The sequence below is a fragment of the Neovison vison genome, chromosome 5 (assembly GCF_020171115.1).
Source record: "Neovison vison isolate M4711 chromosome 5, ASM_NN_V1, whole genome shotgun sequence".
NCBI classification, from domain to species: domain Eukaryota; kingdom Metazoa; phylum Chordata; class Mammalia; order Carnivora; family Mustelidae; genus Neogale; species Neogale vison.
The window spans coordinates 22,357,219-22,375,570 of record NC_058095.1 but is presented as its reverse complement, the minus strand read 5'-3'; the positions used below and the strand labels follow the sequence as shown (position 1 = coordinate 22,375,570).

Below are 18,352 nucleotides of genomic sequence, written 5' to 3'. Positions count from 1 at the left end.
CAGACTAGGAAACTACAGAGCAGAGAACCCAGCTTTGACAACAAAATTACAAGAAAAGATGGGGAATCTCTAAATCTCAAGAAATTCAGCGATACGTGTAATGTGTTGGCCTTGTTTGATTCAAACCTGAACTACTAACTGTAAAAAACATTTATGAGCAATCGGGGGAAATTCGAACTCTGATGAGATATTTAATGATATTAAGGAATTATGGTTAACTTTTCAAGGGGTGATAATGGTATTCGTGTGTGCGTGTGTATGTGTTTAAGTCTTCAACCTTGAGAGATTCATTCTGAGGTATTTATAGGTGAAATGACGTCTTTGCTTTGCTTTTTAAAATAACCCCAAGGTTAGGGATGTGAGTATGGTCATAGGCTGGCCGTAGGTTGGTAATGGTTGAAGCTGGGTGATGGGTACATAGGGATTTGTTAAATTCTTTAAATTTGTGTCAGCTTGAAAATTCTATAATACAAAAAAATTTTTAATGGAGAAATCTCTCCCCGAATCTTTGAGATTGGGCATGAGGTGGTGGGATCCTGTTTTGTTGGTGAGGAAACTGATGGCTCAGCGAGACCTGCCCCAAATTACGGTTAGTAGGAGAGCCAGGATTTCAACCCAGGTCTGAATACAGGTCTGGGCTGTTCTGCTGCCCCTGCCTGGCTGACTTCCAGGTGGAATTCCTAAGTGGCCTGCGGGGGTGGGGATGGGGAGGAGGGGCGGGGGTGTTTTCCCTTGGAGAGCCCCTCCCTTCTCTGTAGCCCTGGTCTCTGGCTGGGGGGGGGCGGGGGTTGTCCTGAAGTGACCCTGAGAAGGACCAGCCACCACAGTCAGCCCTTGGGCCAGGCTTGTCACCCCCAACCTTTGGGGCTGGGGAGCCAGGCCTGTCAGACAGAGTGGGGAAGATAGGCCTCATCCACCCTCTAGCTTAGAACCTTCTGGGGACTTACCCTGAAGAAATTACTGCGGCCAGGCATGAGAGAGGTACCGGTTTTGTTTTTTGTTAGCAGGACTCCCTCAGGCAGCAGGGACCAGAGCAACCTGTTGCCTGCTGCCTGCCATGGTTTCCAGAACCATCCCATCACCAGCTCCTCCTAGGGCCTGAGCTGGCTGGTGCTGGCTATGTGACTGGCCAGGGATACCCAGGTCCCCTGCTAAGGTGTGGGTGCTAGGGGTCCATGCTGGGGTGGGAGAAAAGCGGCCAGAATGAGTCATGTCCAGGGATTTAAGCTGTTTTTACAGAGCCCGGTGTCTCTTCATAGCCTGAGGCACCAGTCAGGGGACAATGGCCTTCTATGTCAATCAGCTAATTAGAGTATGTGGCACAGATATCGTTTTCACTTCATGCACAGGAAACTGAGCCTCAAAAAGCATGACCCACCTGAGGTCTTATATGGAGTTAGAGGCAGAGGTCAGACTCTGCCCAGCTTTAGGTGGTAGAACGTAGCCCTTCTCTGCCCTTCATTCTCTGCTCTCTCTGTTCTTTTTTTTAAAGATTTTATTTATTTGACAGAGAGTTCACAAGTAGGCAGAGACGCAGGCAGAGAGAGAGGGGGAAACAGGCTCCCCGCTGAGCAAAGAGCCAGATGCAGGGCTCAATCCCAGGAACCTGAAATCATGACCTGAGCCAAAGGCAGAGGCTTAGCCCACTGAGCCACCCAGGTACCCCTACCACCTCTGTTCTTAGTGCTGGCTACTGTGAAGGACCTGGACCACTGGGGACCCTTTGAGGAGGCAGCTGGCTTGACCCTGAGCAGCACACTGGCAATCAACAGATGAACGTCCTTACTGGGTGGCTGAGATCTCTGACTTCTTGGAGGAGAGGCAGCTGCTGAGAATGTGGGGGACAAGGGCCCCTCAAGATCAGCTTGCAGAGGGATCCAGGACAAGACTCCCCAGCTCTGAAGACATGGGAAGGCTGCTGTTCTACTGCCGAAGAGGCTGAAGCATGACCCACAGAGGCCAGACGGCAGAAGGGACTTCCATGGACAGCTGCAGTGTGGCTAGTGGAGGCTTGTGGTTATGATGGAATCTGGACTGCTGGGAGGGCAGCAGGGGACTTGTGGAGAACATACAGACCAGCACCTAACAAACTGTCTTTTCAGTATCAAGCTATTGGGTTTGATTTTAAAAAGTGTATGTGATTTTTTTTTTTTTAAAGATTTTAGTTGAGGGGTGCCTGGGTGGCTCAGTGGGTTAAAGCCTCTGCCTTTGGCTCAGGTCATGATCCCAGGGTCCTGGGATAAAGCCCCGCATCAGGCTCTCTGCTCAGTGGGGAGCCTGCTTCCCTTCCTCTCTCTCTCTGCCTGCCTCTCTACCTACTTGTGATCTCTGTCTATCAAATAAATAAACAAAAGCTTAAAATTTTTTTTTTTTATTTGAAAGAGAGAGCAAGGGGAGGGGCAGAGGGAGAGGGAGAGAGAGAATCTCAAGAAGACTCAGCCCAGAGTTCAGAGCCTGCCTAATGCGGGGCTCGATATCACAACCCTGAGATCATGATCTGAGCCAAAATCAAGAGTCAAATGCTTAACCCACTGAGCCACCCCAGTGCCCAAAAAGTATATGTACTTATTAAAGAACATTTCAGAAATCAGAAAAAGACTTTGGAAAAGAAAAAAGAAGATTCCCTGTCATCTCCCTGAGGGGGAGCCAGGCTTTGACAGGGGGTGACACAGGGTCCCTATCCAGGCGCTGACCCAAAATGGTCTGTAGCACATGCTGGGCACCAGCTCTTAGGGCTATTATGACTGGTGTGAGCCTGGAGCCAGGGTATGTGGCTCACCCCGGGTCTATAGGAGGATGTGGCCACAGGGCTGACCTCTCTGCCTGGTCAAGTGTGGAGGGCAGGGAGGGCTGCTGGCAACTTTCTGGACTTTGAGAACAGGTGAGCATGATTCTAGGGAAGCCTACCTCCCCCAGGATGCCCTAGGTGGGACATCCAGACAGACAAAGTTCTGGACAATTGATGCTTTCACTGGTCCCCAGATATCCTGTTCAGTGAAATCTACACGGACTCCAAGTTCATGGGTGGAGGGCATCCTGGTGCCAGCGGTGGGTTCAACACTGGGTCAGTGATCCTGCCTGGCTCCTTCCTTGTGCCCAGTGCCAGGCACCCTGAGGAGGGAGGGAGAAAAGAAGAAAAGGAGATAGGCAAGAGAGACAAAGGCTATTCAGAAGGATCCTTTCTTCCAAAATGTCTACATAAGCAGTTTTCTACTGCCTTTCTGCAGTCCAAAGGTTCCAGCAGGAGTTGGGAGGCAGGTTGGGGTGGGGTTGGGGAGAGCATTGCCTTTGTATGTGGTAGTTTGGTTTCATGGTATAGTTGGAAAAAAAGGCATCCATGACTGTAGGACTGGTCTGGTCTAGCAGACAGAAAAGAGGGCCCAATCGCACAGAGGTGGGGTCTGTGGCAGAGTCTGCTTTTCTGTCCCATGCTGTTGGCAGAACCTTAGCTTTGCGGCTTGGGAGTGAGATGCACAGTGTGGCTTCTTAGGACAGAGGATTCTCAGCTTCTAGCTGGGGCAGGGAGTTGAGCAAGGAGGGAAAAGACATCAGGATCTTGGGGAAGTTGGTGTTGCAGAGTCTAGAGCCACAGAATGGGTGTCCCTGGGTGCTGAGGCTGGTCCCCAGGCGTTCTCCATGATCTCCATATGGGTAGGGGTGTTGGGAAGTGGTGGTACTATCTGGGCTGAGATGGATTGTGCCCTACCGGGTCTTAAGGAAGTCTGAAATTCAGTCCCTGTGGGGTGAGCTGGGATGGTAGCTAGCGCCCTATGGGAGGAGGGCTGCATCTGGTCTGAGGAAGAGGCAGGTTTTTCTTTGCTGGGTACCTGGAGGGGTGTTAGCTGGAGCTGCATTTTCATGGTGGGAAGCTTGTTTTTACTTGGATCAGGTTTCTCTTGGAGTGGTTTAGGGGAGATTGAGGGAGACTGGGAGGTCACCTGCACCTCCACAGAACTGCTGCCAAGGCCGTATTCCTCTACGTTTACCTGAACACCTCGGGCCCCGAGGTAGATGAAGGACGTGATAGAAGTTGGTATTCCCACCAGACACGAGCGCGATTTTTCAAAGGATGCCCGGGCATCTCCTCCCTCCCAGCCCTCTTAACACCCATCAGTCCCGATACAGCTTCCCACCTTTTGGTTCTCTTCTTCCCAGCTGAGCCACCACGTCCCACAACAGCTAAGGAACGAGCTGGCGGTGGTGGTGGGAAGGGCAGCGGCATGAGTAAGGCGAGAGTAAGGCGAGACCTGAGTCGGACGAGGCAGGAGTCGGAGTGGGGATCCCGCCGTCGCTCTGGTCCCCCAGCACGTGCGGAACGGGCCCTGCCCCCGCTGCCCGCCCCTGGGCTCCCTTCTTCCCGAGGCCTGCGCGCGGTTGCTGGACGGAAGGGCGCCGAGCCGTCTAGGGGCTGCGGGCGCTGGGTAAATCCGGCCCGCTTCTCCAGGGGGCGCGCTCGGGGGCCGCAGAGTACGCGCTTCGGTCCCCGGTCCCCAGGGAAGGAGGCTCGCTTGGCGCCACAGCCGTAGGCCCGTTCGTCTCGGGGCACGGAGTTAGGTTGTCCTTCACTCGAGCTGGTAGGCTGCGTGGGGGCCTCCGGACGCCAGGCGGGGAGGGAGGCCTGAGCGCCGCAGCCAAGCTTCTCGGGACCTCAACGGCGAAGGCAGGGCAGGACCTGGTGGGCGCCGCGGGCGGGACGCTCTGGTTCCCCGGGACCCGCGCCCCCGCCTCCTGACGGCGCCCGAGCCTCTCAGCCGCGCGGCGGCGGTGACACCCAGTGGCCGTGGCGGGAAGTGCAGGCGCCGCCCCTTGGCTCCCGCTGCGCAGGTCGACGCCTCTCGAGGTTCCCACTCGTGGTTACGCGCGGGCACCCCCAGGAGAGAAGGCCGCGCTCTGCAGACTGCCCCGCGGGGCACTTCCCCTTCCCCTCCCCCAGTTTCCTCCCCGGCAGTCGCCCGAGCCCTGGGAGATCCTGCGGGGCTGCAGTGCCCGGAAGGGCGGGGCGGGGCGCAGCGGCGGCGCTGGGCTGTGACCCGGAGCAGTTTCACTTCTGGATCCTACCTCGGTGTGAAGGGACAGCATCTGGGGTGGGGGTGGAGGAGAGTGGGGGACACACAGGCGTGCGGAGGGCTGGCGCTCAGGACCCCGGAGGAGGGATGGCCTTTTACCCCCGGGTGTCACGCGCCCCATGCCTCCCTGCATTTTCCACCCCCACCCCACGCCACGGGTTCCACCACGCTGTCCCCGGAGCTGCCGCTCCTCCCCAGCAGCCGCCTCCGCGGGGGCTGTCGACCCCCGGAGAGGCCCCGAGCGGCGTGGGCGGCAGGAGGAGCGAGCTGTGAAGCCGCAGGCAGGGGGTTAGGCTGCGGGCTGCTGAGACGCCCGAGCTGTTTCTCAGAAGTGCAGCTGCCCCTCCCCTCACACCCCCCCTCGGCTCCCACCTCGCACCGCACCCCTTCCCCCTCCGCCTGGCCTTCGCTATCCTCGCCTGGGCACTCCCAACCCGGGAATCTGGTGTCTGAGTCCACGCAGAATTCAGAGAACCTGAGAGAGGCCCGGGCCGGGAGTTAAGACCCAGGCTCCGTGCCCATATTCGGAGGCCACAATTCCACTGTCACCTCCCTGTCCCCCAGGCTCCTGTGGGCCAGGATTGGACTCTCACAGAATGGTTTACAACGTGGCCACTTGGGGAGATCATAGGCCGCCATAACCCTTGCTTCCAGGGCCCCACCTCCCTCAGTGCCTGACTGTGATGGGGAGAGAAGGGAGAGGGCACAGGACCCTCTTTCTCTCCTCCTCTTTCTGGAGTTAGAGGAAGGGCCTGGCTGGAGCCATGGGGTTGAGGCTAGGCTTAGTCTCCTTTGGAAGGAACTTGAGAGATCCAGTTCCAGGGAAAAATTAGGGCCGGGAGAGGGAAATGGAAGTGTCCAGGGTCACCGAGAGAGTGACAAGGCTGGGGTTGGAAGCCAGGAGTCCAGATACTGAGCTGGAGTCTGCACCGGGTTGTCATTTGCTTTATTCATTGACCCTGTACCCTTCTCCCCAACCCCAAGAGTCTCAGGAGGGTGGCTAGGGCCTGTGAGTGACAGGGAGGTTGAGGTGCTGAGACTAATCCAGTGGGGGTGGGATGGGGATTGGCCTGGTGGAAGGACAAGTCTGGGGAGGAGGTGGCATCTGCCCCCCTAGTTCCCACCAGCCGCCCCCAGGGTTGTGGTTTATTTGACTAGGCAGCTCTTCTAGGGGGCCTGCGGGGTGGGGCGGTGATGGGGAAGACTGCTGGAGGGCTTCCTGCCCCATCAGTCCTGGGGAAGGGGGGCAGCCTACATCACCCACAGGTCCTCTAACCTCCATACTTTCCACTGCAGTGCTCTTTCCTTGGGTAAATTCATGTTCTTCTGGGGGAAGATCTGTTATTTGGGGGGCAGGGAGGCAGCTGCCTACTTCACGGGTCAGGACAGAGTTAAAAACAAAACCGCAACAAATTCAACACCCCGTGTCCTTCAGGGACTTTCCATGACACCTTCCTTCCCCCTCTCCCCCCAAGCCAGGGAGTACCTCCCCAGAGGGCCTCCCCACCCCAGGTGCAGTGGCTTTTGGCTTTTATGCAAACAACTGTCTGACCGGGAATGCTCCCCAGCCAGAACTGGTATCCCCAGCCCCGCTCACTCCCCAACCAGCCCTCAGCATTCCTGACCTTCCCTGAGCTCTCTTCTCCACTTTTCCTCAAACTCTGGGTGCTAGGGAACGGGAGGTGAGGGAAGGGACATAGGTCCTTGTCCCCCTGCTTGCCCTTGGATGGCAGTTGCCTGCAGGTGGAGGTTTGGCCTGGTTGTGTTGAGGGATGGGGGAGGGGGAGGAAGAATGTGCAGGTGTGGGGTGGCCTCCCCTGCTAGGCCCACTACCCTCTGAAGTGTCACATGAGTTCCCAAGAATTAGGAAAGGAAACTGTCCTTAGGCTGGAAGCCCAGCCAGCCCCCAGGCTGTCTCCATTGCTCACTGGCAACTAGGAACAGGTCTCCGGGTCTCCCTTACTTTTGGAGCTGCTTTTGCTTTGGGAAGGGAGTGGGGAGGAGGAGGGCCACATACCACTCTCTCTAAGGCTGGGACTTAGCCTCCCGTAGGCCACTCTGCAATGTATTTAGTATTACACTAAAACGGCAGGCAGCGACACAATTCCTCTCTCCCTGCCCTGAGCGCTGGGACTGCAAAACCTGCTGGAGGACCTCCCAGCAATCTGGCCCTGTGGGAGGGAGGCAGTGCTGAGAGGGGAGCCAGAGGAGGCTGCCACCAACCCGACCCCATCTTTGTTAATCCTAAACTTCAGAAATGGCTTCTTCCCGCCTGGCTCACAAAGAAGGGGAAAGGGAAGATGTTTTGGAAGAGGCTGAGCTGAAGGCCAGATCATCTCCTAGACTCTTTACTGATATGTTCTAAGAGGGAACGGAAGACAGTAAGTCAGGGAGAAAGCTGGATAATTTTTATGTCATTCTTCAGGACTTTGTCTTCAGCGCCTTAGGTTTGGGCCTCCAAGTATCTTAAGACTATATTTAAATGCAGCTGGGGCCCCTGGCTGGCTCATTCAGTAGAGCATGTGACTCCTGATCTTGGGGTTGTAAGTTTGAGCCCCGCATTGTGTGTAGAGATTACTTAAAATCTTCTTTAAAAAAAAAAAAAAAAAAAAGTAAAAAGGCAAGTGTGGCTGAGTTTAGTGATGGCGCTTGAATTTCCCAGATTCCCAAGAAATTTGGATGTTTCCGAGACCCCAGAGATGAAAAAGCCAGGACGTGTCTATGTTCTAGAAACAGCCTCTGCTGAGAGCAAGGGCAGAGCTGTGTCTTGGAACTGGGAGACACTGCGGTGTTGATCCTGTCAAATCCAGTTCCCAAATTTCTCGGGCCCCCTTAGAGAGCTAAGTTAGGCCAGTGGAACCAGTATCCCACTCTAGGGGGCTGGGAGCCAGCAACAGGATGCCAATGGCAGGCTCAGCAAGGCATCAGAACAGATGCCTTATTTTGGTGGTAATTTGTTTACCTTGGTACTTGGACTAAGAAATAGCCAGAGGGGCTAAATTAAGAAAATAGTCCTAGGGGCGTGTGGGTGGCTCAGTAGTTAAGCATCTGCCTTTGGCTCAGTTCATGATCCCAGGGTCCTGGGATCCCAAGCCCTGCATCCGGCCAAGCACCTGCTTGGCAGGAAGCTTGCTTCTCCCTCTCCTGCTCCCCCTGCTTGTGTTCCTGCTCTCACTGTCTCTCTCTCTGTCAAATAAATAAATAAATAAAATCTTAAAAAAAAAAAAAGTCTTAGAGGCAAAATTAAACCCTTCCATTTTTTGACAACTACAAATGATAGGCATGCACAATGACTAATTTTAAACACACCAGTATTTTTTATTTCTCAGTGTAAAAATCAAACATGATACAGAAACCTTGAAATCTATCAGCAGGGTTTTTTTGTTTTTTTTTTTTTTAATGTGACTATGCACCCATTATGGTTCTAGCAAGGTTAGCATTGCTACATTTCGGAAGCTGACTTTCTTTAAACAGTCTTTACAGAGGAGTAGGACACCTTATAGTGCTCCCAATGGTTGGACTCTGGGTAAAACTCAAGAGGAGTTAAGAGGGAAGGTCACTGCTGGGCAGGGAGGGCATTTCTGAGAAACCCAGATGAGAATGTTATGAGCATAGGCCGTGTCAAAACCACTCGGCAAGGCCTCCCTCCCTTCCTCCCTGGGGGAAGGCCACCCTGAGCCCCTTTGAACCCCCAAACCAGGTTCCCTTCTTCCTCCGCCATTCTGCAGACAAGGGTCATCCACAGACCACACGTGTGGTGGCTTTGGCAACCAGAAATTAAAAATAACCTATGGTTTTTCCAGTAGCCAAAATGATCCCTCACCAAAGCTCATAGACTGAGAACCTGAACATGCAAAACCACAGTCTGGGTGAAGAGATGTCTGCTTTTCAAATGACCTGCTAATTCTTTGCAACCCACAGTAATTTGGTTTCTGTGAACCCACAGAAGCAGGCCCACCAAAAAGGGTTTTTGTTTGCTAACCTGGAAAAGTCCTTGTATAAATGAGTCACTGGCAATGGGATCATTTTTAATGCTGCCCCATTTTCCTAAAGTGTTAAAATATCTGTTCTCAGTCTACTTAGGAGAGGAAGAAGCAAAGTAACTTCAGAAGCTAGGTCCCACATGCTTGAGAGGAGGTGGGTGACATTTTGGGATGCTCTCCAGGATTTCTAGAGTAGGGTCAACAGGGAGATGGACAGTGAGGACCATTTGAGGAAACTCTAAGTTACTTGGGGAGTCGATAGTCGAGAGCTCATGAGACAGGGAGGGAGCAAAGCCATTCTACTTCCCTGGCTACAATGTCATGAAGTATCTTTAGCATGAAGTTCACTTATATTGGTTCTAATTGTCAGCATATTCTTTACTCTTACACATTAAAATAACATGAAGGAAACTCTGTGTTTGAGATTAAAGGCCTCCACTGGCTACTGAATTACTGAATCATGGTCCTAGTATGGCCTTTGAATATCTCCATGTCTTTAAATTCACATACAGTGCATACAGTAGAAAACTTGTAACCATCCCAAACAGCCCCTGCGCAGTAACACCATCCCCTAGACAAAATTACATAAGAGCTCATAACATCCTCGGGAGGTAGATACTACGTCCTTACATTTTTAAATCAAAACATTAACATTCCATTTTCAAACGTCAGCTCAATCAACATCAATGTATACGATAGTCCAGTCTTGTAATATTCAGAGGAAACTTGCATTCAGCTTTTTCAAAGTGCAAAGACCTGGTTATCATGTTGACGGCATGGTGGGCTACACACTATCTACAGCTTGGGTGAATGGAGCTACCGTCCTGGGTTCTGAGCTCACTCAAGTCTGAAGCCTACACTTCTCTCGAGGGCTCTTCTGAGTCCACGGTCCTTAGAGACAGCGGTGTCCAGCCCTGGCTTCGCTGATCATTCATAGAACCATTCAGTCCTTCAGCTTTAGAGAACAGAATCCTTTTCCTAGGGTGGCCCAGGTCTAGCCTTTGGTTTCAGGCCAAAATTGTCTTCTTTACAGGCACTTAAGTCCCAAATCCATTGTTTTTTCTGAACTCTGCCTACAGAGAGAAGTTCTCTGATCTATACTCTCTGAGCATAAAAATAGCTCCCGATTCTTTAAAAGAGAAGAGACATCATTGTGTATCTCTTATCTTCCTCTGCAAAGCCTGATGGTATTTTCTAGGACAAAATTTACCTTGCTCCACTATCTTTTTATTTTTTATTTTTTAAGATTTTTATTTATTTATTTGACAGACAGAGATCACAAGTAGGCAGAGAGGCAGGCAGAGAGAGAGGAAGGGAAGCAGACTTCCCTGCTGAGCAGAGAGCCCAATGCAGGGCTTGATCCCAGGACCTGGGATCATGACCTGAGCCAAAGGCAGAGGTTTTAACCCACTGAGCCACCCAGGCACCCCATTCACTCCACTTTCTTGTCTTTAGCTCTTAAATCTCAATTCCAAGTCTTTGTGAAAGAACTTGGCTGTCTCTGAAGGTTCAAATCTTGAGTGGTCTGGTTTCTAGATCTCCACTAGAGATCAATGGATCTGTTATCTGTGGGGTACACTTTAAAGTTAGGACACTAACCATTTAATATTTCCATTATGATCTTACTGCCTGTGTTGGGCTTTTTCCTTTAAAACATGCTAAACCTCACATTTGGCAGAGGGGAAAAAGCAGAGGAGGAGAGTAAGAACAGTGATACAGAGACTACTTGGAAAAACTTTATGTTGGTGTGAGATTTGTTCATAACACAGTGTTTCAACTAAGCAAAATTTTGTGCTTTTTTTCTTTGCAAAAGAAATCTGAGGTCACTTTATATCTGGGCCACTGTGAATATGGGCCTAGCAAAATGTTAAGCACTGCATTTAAAAGGTGAGAAATGTCACTGACAAAGTCAGAAGCTGAGTCAGGAACAGCTCAGAGTCGGTAATAAGGCAAAAGATTAGTTAGCTTATCTGTGTCAAGCAAGGATCTTTTAGGGAGAATGACTTAAGGAATCTAAAGGCTGGTGGATTCATCTATATCTTTTTTTCCCCTGGTAGTGGTGGTGGAAGGTAATGGGGGAGACACTTCTGTTTAGTTCTTGCCAGTAGGAAGTACCTGTGCAACAATTCAAGAGGGGTGATGAGGAACATCTGGAGAGCCAGTTCCCTTCCCTTCCCCCCTCATCCCAATTCTGTCACCTTGGCTGCAAGGGGTTGGTTGTTCCCTGGATTGTGGCCCCCTGGGTGTGTGGTGGGAAGTGACAGACAGCTCAGATCTACAGGGCGCGTGTCAGAGGGACTCTGAGAAAGGAAAGCTACTGTCTGAAGCTGCTGCAGGACCTCACTGTCCAGTGTGGTTGGATGTGAATCCTGACTCTGCCCTTCTCTTTAAGCGACCGTGCTAAGATTGTCTTTCACCGTCTCCCCGGCCCCCAGCACGGGGAAAGGAAAGCGGTGCCTACAGAAGGACATGTTTACCAGTGTGGTGATAGCCACTACATACTACCTGGTTCAACTTGATGGTTTACAAACGTGGAGTTTGCATATACAAATTTTCTCTGCACTCGGTGTGCCCCATCTAGGCCCAGAATGCTACAATGAAAGTAGCATTTGTGAGTGGTCACCGCACTTAGAAAACTGACCTCAGAAGAATGGAAATCATTCAGAAAATCTGTTAGTCACAGGGAAAATGAGGCATGTCTTCAAAAAAAAAAAAAAAAAGTCCCCAGCTTAGTGGGATGGGCCTCTTTCACTATCTTAAGGAGCCAACACTGGTTTCTTCAGAAAGACTTTCCCACTAATCTGTTGGAAATGCTTGCTTTCCCCAGTTTTCTCTCCAACCAAATTCTCTTTCTTTTGTCCCCTGAAGAGTCAACAGGACGTGTGGCATTTCAAGAGTATAACAAGCAGCTCCTCTGCCACAATGCGTGTCAGTAACCTGGCGTAGCTTGGAGTCTAGGATTACGGAAATACAGTGAAATGCTGAGGACTATGAACTGAAATACATCCAGTCTTTTAGCCGAAATCTCAAACATGTTGGGACTGTTACCATGGAATTTCACAAAATCTGTTTTCCTGAGACAGACACCATGCTACAAAGAAGGCTAAGCCATTTGTGCAGTCTGAGGGGGAACATTTTAATTACTGGCAGCACATAAGTTAGTTGAGTTTGAATCTAATGCCTAAGCCCTTTTGAAATACCAAGGCAGATACGTAAAATGCAAATCTAACAGGAATTGGGGATTCTTGACTCTGGTAGAAGTGTGCATATAACTACTCTCAATTTGTAAATAGATTCCATGAAGTTGTCCCTGGAAGCAGAATTTATTCTAACACCAGTTCTTAAAAAAGAAAAAAAGAAAAAAAAAGGCTTTGGCAAGCAGCTGCAGGTGCCACTTTGTGTGTACACTTTGGGGCAAGATCAAAATACCTTCCTGTTTTTTGTTCCTCCCCACCATCCTCTTCACATTCACAACTCAATAGTTAAAGGAAAAATTTAACACTACCATTTTCACACCAAAGAAATGTGAAACAGGTATTCACATACATATTCTCCTGCTTAGTACCCATACATGAAAAGGCTTAAAAGATAAGTGGGGTTACAGCAAAATCACATAAATTTAAAGCTGGAAGGGACCTTAGAGAGCGTCTAAGCCCAATTCTTTATTGTTAAAGAAACTTAGTTTTAAGAGTTTAGTGATTTGCCCAAAGTCATATAGCTAATTAGCAGCCAATATGGAATTTGCAAACAGATTTTGGGACCTCTACTGCAGTACTAATTTTACAATTATCCCTGCACTTTTCCTTGATAGCATATCTCTCATAATTAATGACAAAGCTGGCCAATAGATCTGCAGAACCAAGAGCAGACTTTCAGGAATCTTCCTGGCATACAGCAGCTTAAAACAGGGAGAAAACCCTATCCACCTTGATGAAGGAGAACCTGTTAGCAGAGGTACGCTTCTCTTCACTTCTTCAGGAAGCTTAACACTGAACCAAACAATACTCATGATATCTGTCCCTCATTCCTCTCCTGTGGGAAAGGGGAGACTAAGTCATGCTTTTTGGATTGTCTATTTTCTGTCAAAAAAAAAAAATCATCAGCAAGTTTGCCTTAGGTCTGTATACTAATGCTCCATGAAGGAGACCAAGAACGTTCACATAGCTGCCCCCCTCCTCCTGGGGTGCTGCTGAACTATTTCCCCCTCAGAGTCCAGTTCGGCCAATTTCGACCACAGGAAATGGATGCCTTAACAGACAACTTTGTGAAGTTTCAATGATAGTCTATGTTTAAAACCATTAGTTCTTCTGGTATAGAATTTCTCTTATACAGGACTGGTTTAACCCAAAGCAGCTTTTTAATTGGTATGGGAGGGTATAAGCAGAAGTATCATCGAATAACTTGATTTTTTTTTTCCTTGTGTGATAAGAAATGAGTCTGCTGCTTGGAGACTGGGGTCTTCAGGAACTGGTAACAGATACTTATTTTATCACTGTTCTTTTCCTTACTATTGGACTCTAATTAGGGATGAGGAGATTATATCCTAGACTTTCAGCCTCTGTTAAGTGCAGAAGGGCATGTCTTCCCACCGAAGTTAGCTGGTGAGCTCTTCTTGTGGACCTGGGTGTATGACTTTTCCACGTATGGCACTGTATCGCAGAAAGAATGTCTCATGCAGCACAGCTGGGGGACTCTTGACTGGCAACAAACTCCAAGGACTGCTTGTTCTATTGCTGCAAAAGGTAATGACCAAATACTTCAATGGCTTTTAAATGTCATAAAAACTCAAGTCCCCGATGAGAAAACAAAGGTCTCACAAAAATGATAACATGATATAAAAGCAAACAATTTCTGAATGAAGACAGCATTTCTCTGTTGTCCATTGAAGTTTCAATGATAGTCTTTTGGACACTAAAAGTGGTATGGAAAGGGGTTTGGAACTGAGTTTGTTTGGAGAATAGCTTGTTAGGCGGGGTGTCGGTTTTTACAAATTATGTTGAATGCTCAGGCATAAATCATCTCTGGGACCAGATGTTCACTTTAGCATGGCTCTGTGCTCTCCTCTGGCTATGTGAGATGAGAACTCATACCGATCATGGCTTCGATATCCGCACATGTTACACTCAAAAGGGTCACGAAAGCCGTGGCAACCCATGTGAATAGTGAACATCACGTAATCCAGGAAGAGAACTCGACAGTGGTCACACCGATACACATCCATCACCTCCCCTTCTTTGCTGATCACTTTGATGGAGTCTCTCGGACAGATGGGTGGGGGCTTGAGGAGTTCATAAGAGCGGGGGACCTCCTTCAGAAGTGGTATCCCATTGCGGGCCCTAGGGGGGACCATGTGATTTTGCTGGTAGATGTGATTCTGGCGTTCTTCGTGGTTGCTGTCAGTGTCCGTGGAGTCATGGCCACTATTGTTGGGGGAGAGGCCTCTTTCAGAGGGCAAGCTCTTCTCTGGCAGGTGGATATTCTTCTTTTCTAGGTCTTGGGGGGCACCGTTTGGCATTTCGGCACGGGTGAGGGCTATGGGATACATACTGCTAATTACTGGAACCATCTCTGAGGTGGGAGCAGGTGGGGTCTGGACCAAGGGGCGCAGGGCTTCGGCACCAAGGTAGCTGATGGCATTATTGATGGCTTGGTCCATCATCCGGGTCTGGATTATCTCACTCTCTTTCTCGTACATATAGCTAGGATTATAGCTGACGTCAAAGCAGTGACGCTTCTCACCTAGAAGTGAAAGAAAGAATTATAAGAGGAAGAACACAAAGGCAGAGCTTGTTAAATAATCTTCCGGAGTCCTTGAAAAGGGAGGAAAGACATGCAGCTTAAGAACACCCAGCCCAGGCAGGATGCTTCCATTTGGAGCTGGGGACAATCTCAAGGGACAGTGGCTGACAGCACACATTTGGATAGTCAAAATGAACTAAGCCAGTAGGCAAAAGGGGGAAGTCAGAGATGTTGTTAAGCTGAAGCTACAACGTGAGCTGTTTCTACTGCTCACATCAGAGGGGAGTGCTGGAGAAAAGCAGAGGAAAAGAAACAAGAGGACAACAGGGCAGGGTGCCAGGGAGCCAGGGAGCTGCCCCTGTGCAGGAGCGCGGCCACCTGTGCACTCCGACTGTCCATGGCCTCTCAGCACCCAGTCAATTCCCAAACTATTATTGTGCTTATTATTTTCTGCTTGTGATACAAGGGAGCTCGGGGGACGGAAGTGCTGCAAGAAGTGGAGATACTCAGCAACTGGCCTCTGCAGCTTTTTAAATAGCTACAGAGGCAGAAAAAATAGCCCCCAAACCTCCAACTTATCACTCCCCAAACACATCATCACCAGACTGAGATTTAAGTAAAAGAACTTCAAATGTAGAAAGTTTTAGAAAAGTTTTCTTGAAAGATCATGGTCTTTGTCTCTTTTATAAAGTACATTATTATTTTGCTTGAAAAAAAAAACATTATCATTGATACACATGTGATCATTAGGGCCCATCTCACTTTTTTTTTTTTTTAAAGACTTTATTTATTTGACAGACAGAGATCACAAGTAGGCAGAGAGGCAGGCAGAGAGAGAGGAAGGGAAGCAGGCTCCCCGCTGAGCAAAGATGGAAGGCTCGATCCCAGAACCCTGGGATCGTGACCTGAGCTGAAGACAGAGGCTTTAACCCACTGAGCCACCCAGGCGCCCCGGGCCCATCTCACATTTAACTGAAAAATTTACTTGTGGTCACCCTCTCCTACTGCTCATGTCAAACTGCTGAGAAATTCTGAAAACAGAGTTTAGCCACCTTTGAGGCGTGTGGGTGTTGTGTGTTAGAAAACAGAGGCTCTCTGGCCACAGGGAAGGCAGGAGCAGGGTCTGCCGTGATGGCAGATGTGCTCGGTGGTGAGTGGCTGGTAGAAGGCAGAGAAAGCAGGGAGGATGTGTCAGGTACTGAAAGTGAGGCTACCGTATCGTTGATGCTTTTCCATTCTGCAGACACTAGATTCTGGAGAGATTTGCTGAACCATATCCTCTCTTCTGCAACACTCCCTAGGCATGTTATGGTTCCCAGAACTGTCACTGCCACACAGTAAAGGGTCCAATAATGAAAGAACACAAGAAAACAAAATAATTGGAAAAACCAGTTCCTGTTCTTGAGGAATTTCCAACTTAGTGGGAGAGAAACAAGACCTGTATCCGTGGAATCGGAAAAAAATAAATGTCGTGAAAGAGTTGTCCTGCTCTGTGGGGGCCTTTGATTTTATTCATTTTTTTAAAGACTTTATTTTGAGAGGTGGGGAGGAAAGCACTCGTGTGTGCAAGCGGGGAGAGGGGCAGAGGAAGAGAGAGAATCTCAAGCAGACTCCACACTGAGGGCAGAGTCTGACAAGGGGCTCCATCTCATGACCCTGAGATCAAGACCTGAGCCGAAATCAAGAGTTGGACCCTTAACCAACTGAGCCACCCAGGAACCCCTGATTTTATTCTAAATGCTATGTTTGAGGCACTTAAGCAGGAGAGTAACATGTCTTCTGTAAAAAGAATTATAAGGCACGAGTACAGCAGGTTGGTGTAAATTGCATATTTAAGTGTTAAGGAAGTACAAAAAATTCAGGAGTACCTGGGCCAGGGAAAGCATTTCTTAGAAAACCCAGATTTTGAGAAGAGTCTTTATGTACTAGTACAAACTTAGATTTTCAGAGAGGTCGACAAGACATCCAAATTGAGGGAGGAGCATGACTGAAGGCAGGGAAGTGGGACTACACAGCACATGACCAGGGAAGAGTAAGAGAGTCTGGCTGTACCTGTATCTGGAAGTATGAAATACAGAATTTTCAAACTTCACTTATTCCTTCACATTCTGCAATACTGACACCTCAGGGTAATGTGGTGGTTGAATGCCTGGGTTCTTGGATCACGTGCACTGGATCTGACACTGGCTCATCAGTTACTCGTTGGATGACCTTGGGCTAGTTATTTGACATGTCTGTGGCTCCGTGTCCTCATGTGTAATGGGATAATAATTGTATCTACCTCCGACGGTCACTGAGAAGTGTGTCGAACAATGCCTGATACATAGAAAGCACCTGGTAAATGTGACAGTGTTTTGTTTTGTTGCAGTGAGCTCACATTTTCTGTCTTTCCTTCTTTCTCTTTCTTTTTTCTTCTTCCTTCCTTCCTTTCTCTCTTTCTGCCCCTCTCTCTCTCTTCCTTCCTTCCTTTCTTTCTGGCTAAAATGAATTTCCTTTTTTAAAAAATTTTTTTAAAATTTATTTTTGAGAGGGAGCATGTGTGAGCTCACAAACAGGGGGGAGGGGCAGAGGGAGAAACAGACTTCCCGCTGAGCAGGGACCCTGATGCAGGACTTGATCTCTGGACTCTCAGATCATGACCTGAGCTGAAGGCAGAGGTTTAACCAACTGAGCCACCCAGGAGCCCAAAATAAATAAAATCTTTTTTTTTTTTTAAATTTTATTTATTTATTTTGACAGAGAGAGATCACAAGTAGGCAGAGAGGCAGGTAGAAGAGAAGGGGAAGCAGGCTCCCTACTGAGCAGAGAGCCCAGATGCGGGGCTCCATCCCAGGACCCTGAGACCACAACCTGAGCTGAAGGCAGAGGCTTTAACCCACTGAGTCACCCAGGCGCCCCTAAATAAAATCTTAAAAAAAAAAAAAAGAAAAAAGAAAAAGAAAAAAGAAAGACAAGGAAACAGAGAGATTTATTTAAGTTTTGATCATATATTGTGAATACCTGGACACAAAGAACCCCTCTCTTTGTTAAAAACAGAGATTACCAATTGTGAGATCAGTTTGAAAGAAGACTAACATCAAATTAAGTCTAAATCTTTTTCCTTGGTATAATCAGGGAGATTGAGAGAGAACTTAAAAACAAAATAATTTTCTTGCCCTGTGGGCTTCCTGGCACTTTGCATCCCAGATGTAGGGAGATATTGGAAAAAAGTTAACACGTGATAGAACCAAAAGATGGGCACTCTGAATGACCAACCATATGATTAGATTTGAACAAAGAGCAAACTGCTTCATGCCCTTAAGCAAGGTAGGCTTGCATCAAAATGTTATTTTCCAAATATTACTGGAAGAGCCAAGTGTAAGACCAGAACAATGAGGAACTGGAGCCAGAAAGAACAGCTAAAAGATCTAATCCACACTATCTTAAGGCCAACCTGACAGTTTCTAGAGAAATACCTGAGAGAAAAAAATCTGCAAAGAAAAATACCCTGCCTTAGCAACTCAGTGAAAACCAACAGGAAAGTAGACCTTTTCCAAGGTCATCAGTGGTTCCTATTTTCAACTT

At 48.8% G+C, this 18,352-nt stretch overlaps 1 protein-coding gene across 3 annotated transcripts in view; it reads right to left on the bottom strand.

The window, feature by feature from the left end:
* Window positions 1-10,411: 10,411 nt before the first annotated feature.
* The window catches only part of IKZF3 (IKAROS family zinc finger 3), a 90,872-nt gene continuing 82,931 nt past the window's right edge, over window positions 10,412-18,352 (bottom strand). For all 3 annotated transcript variants that reach the window (XM_044248069.1, XM_044248071.1, XM_044248070.1), the window contains one exon: window positions 10,412-14,788. In XM_044248069.1, coding sequence (XP_044104004.1) covers window positions 14,085-14,788 — 704 coding nt within the window. In that variant the 3' untranslated portion in view covers window positions 10,412-14,084. The remainder of the gene's footprint in view (window positions 14,789-18,352) is intronic.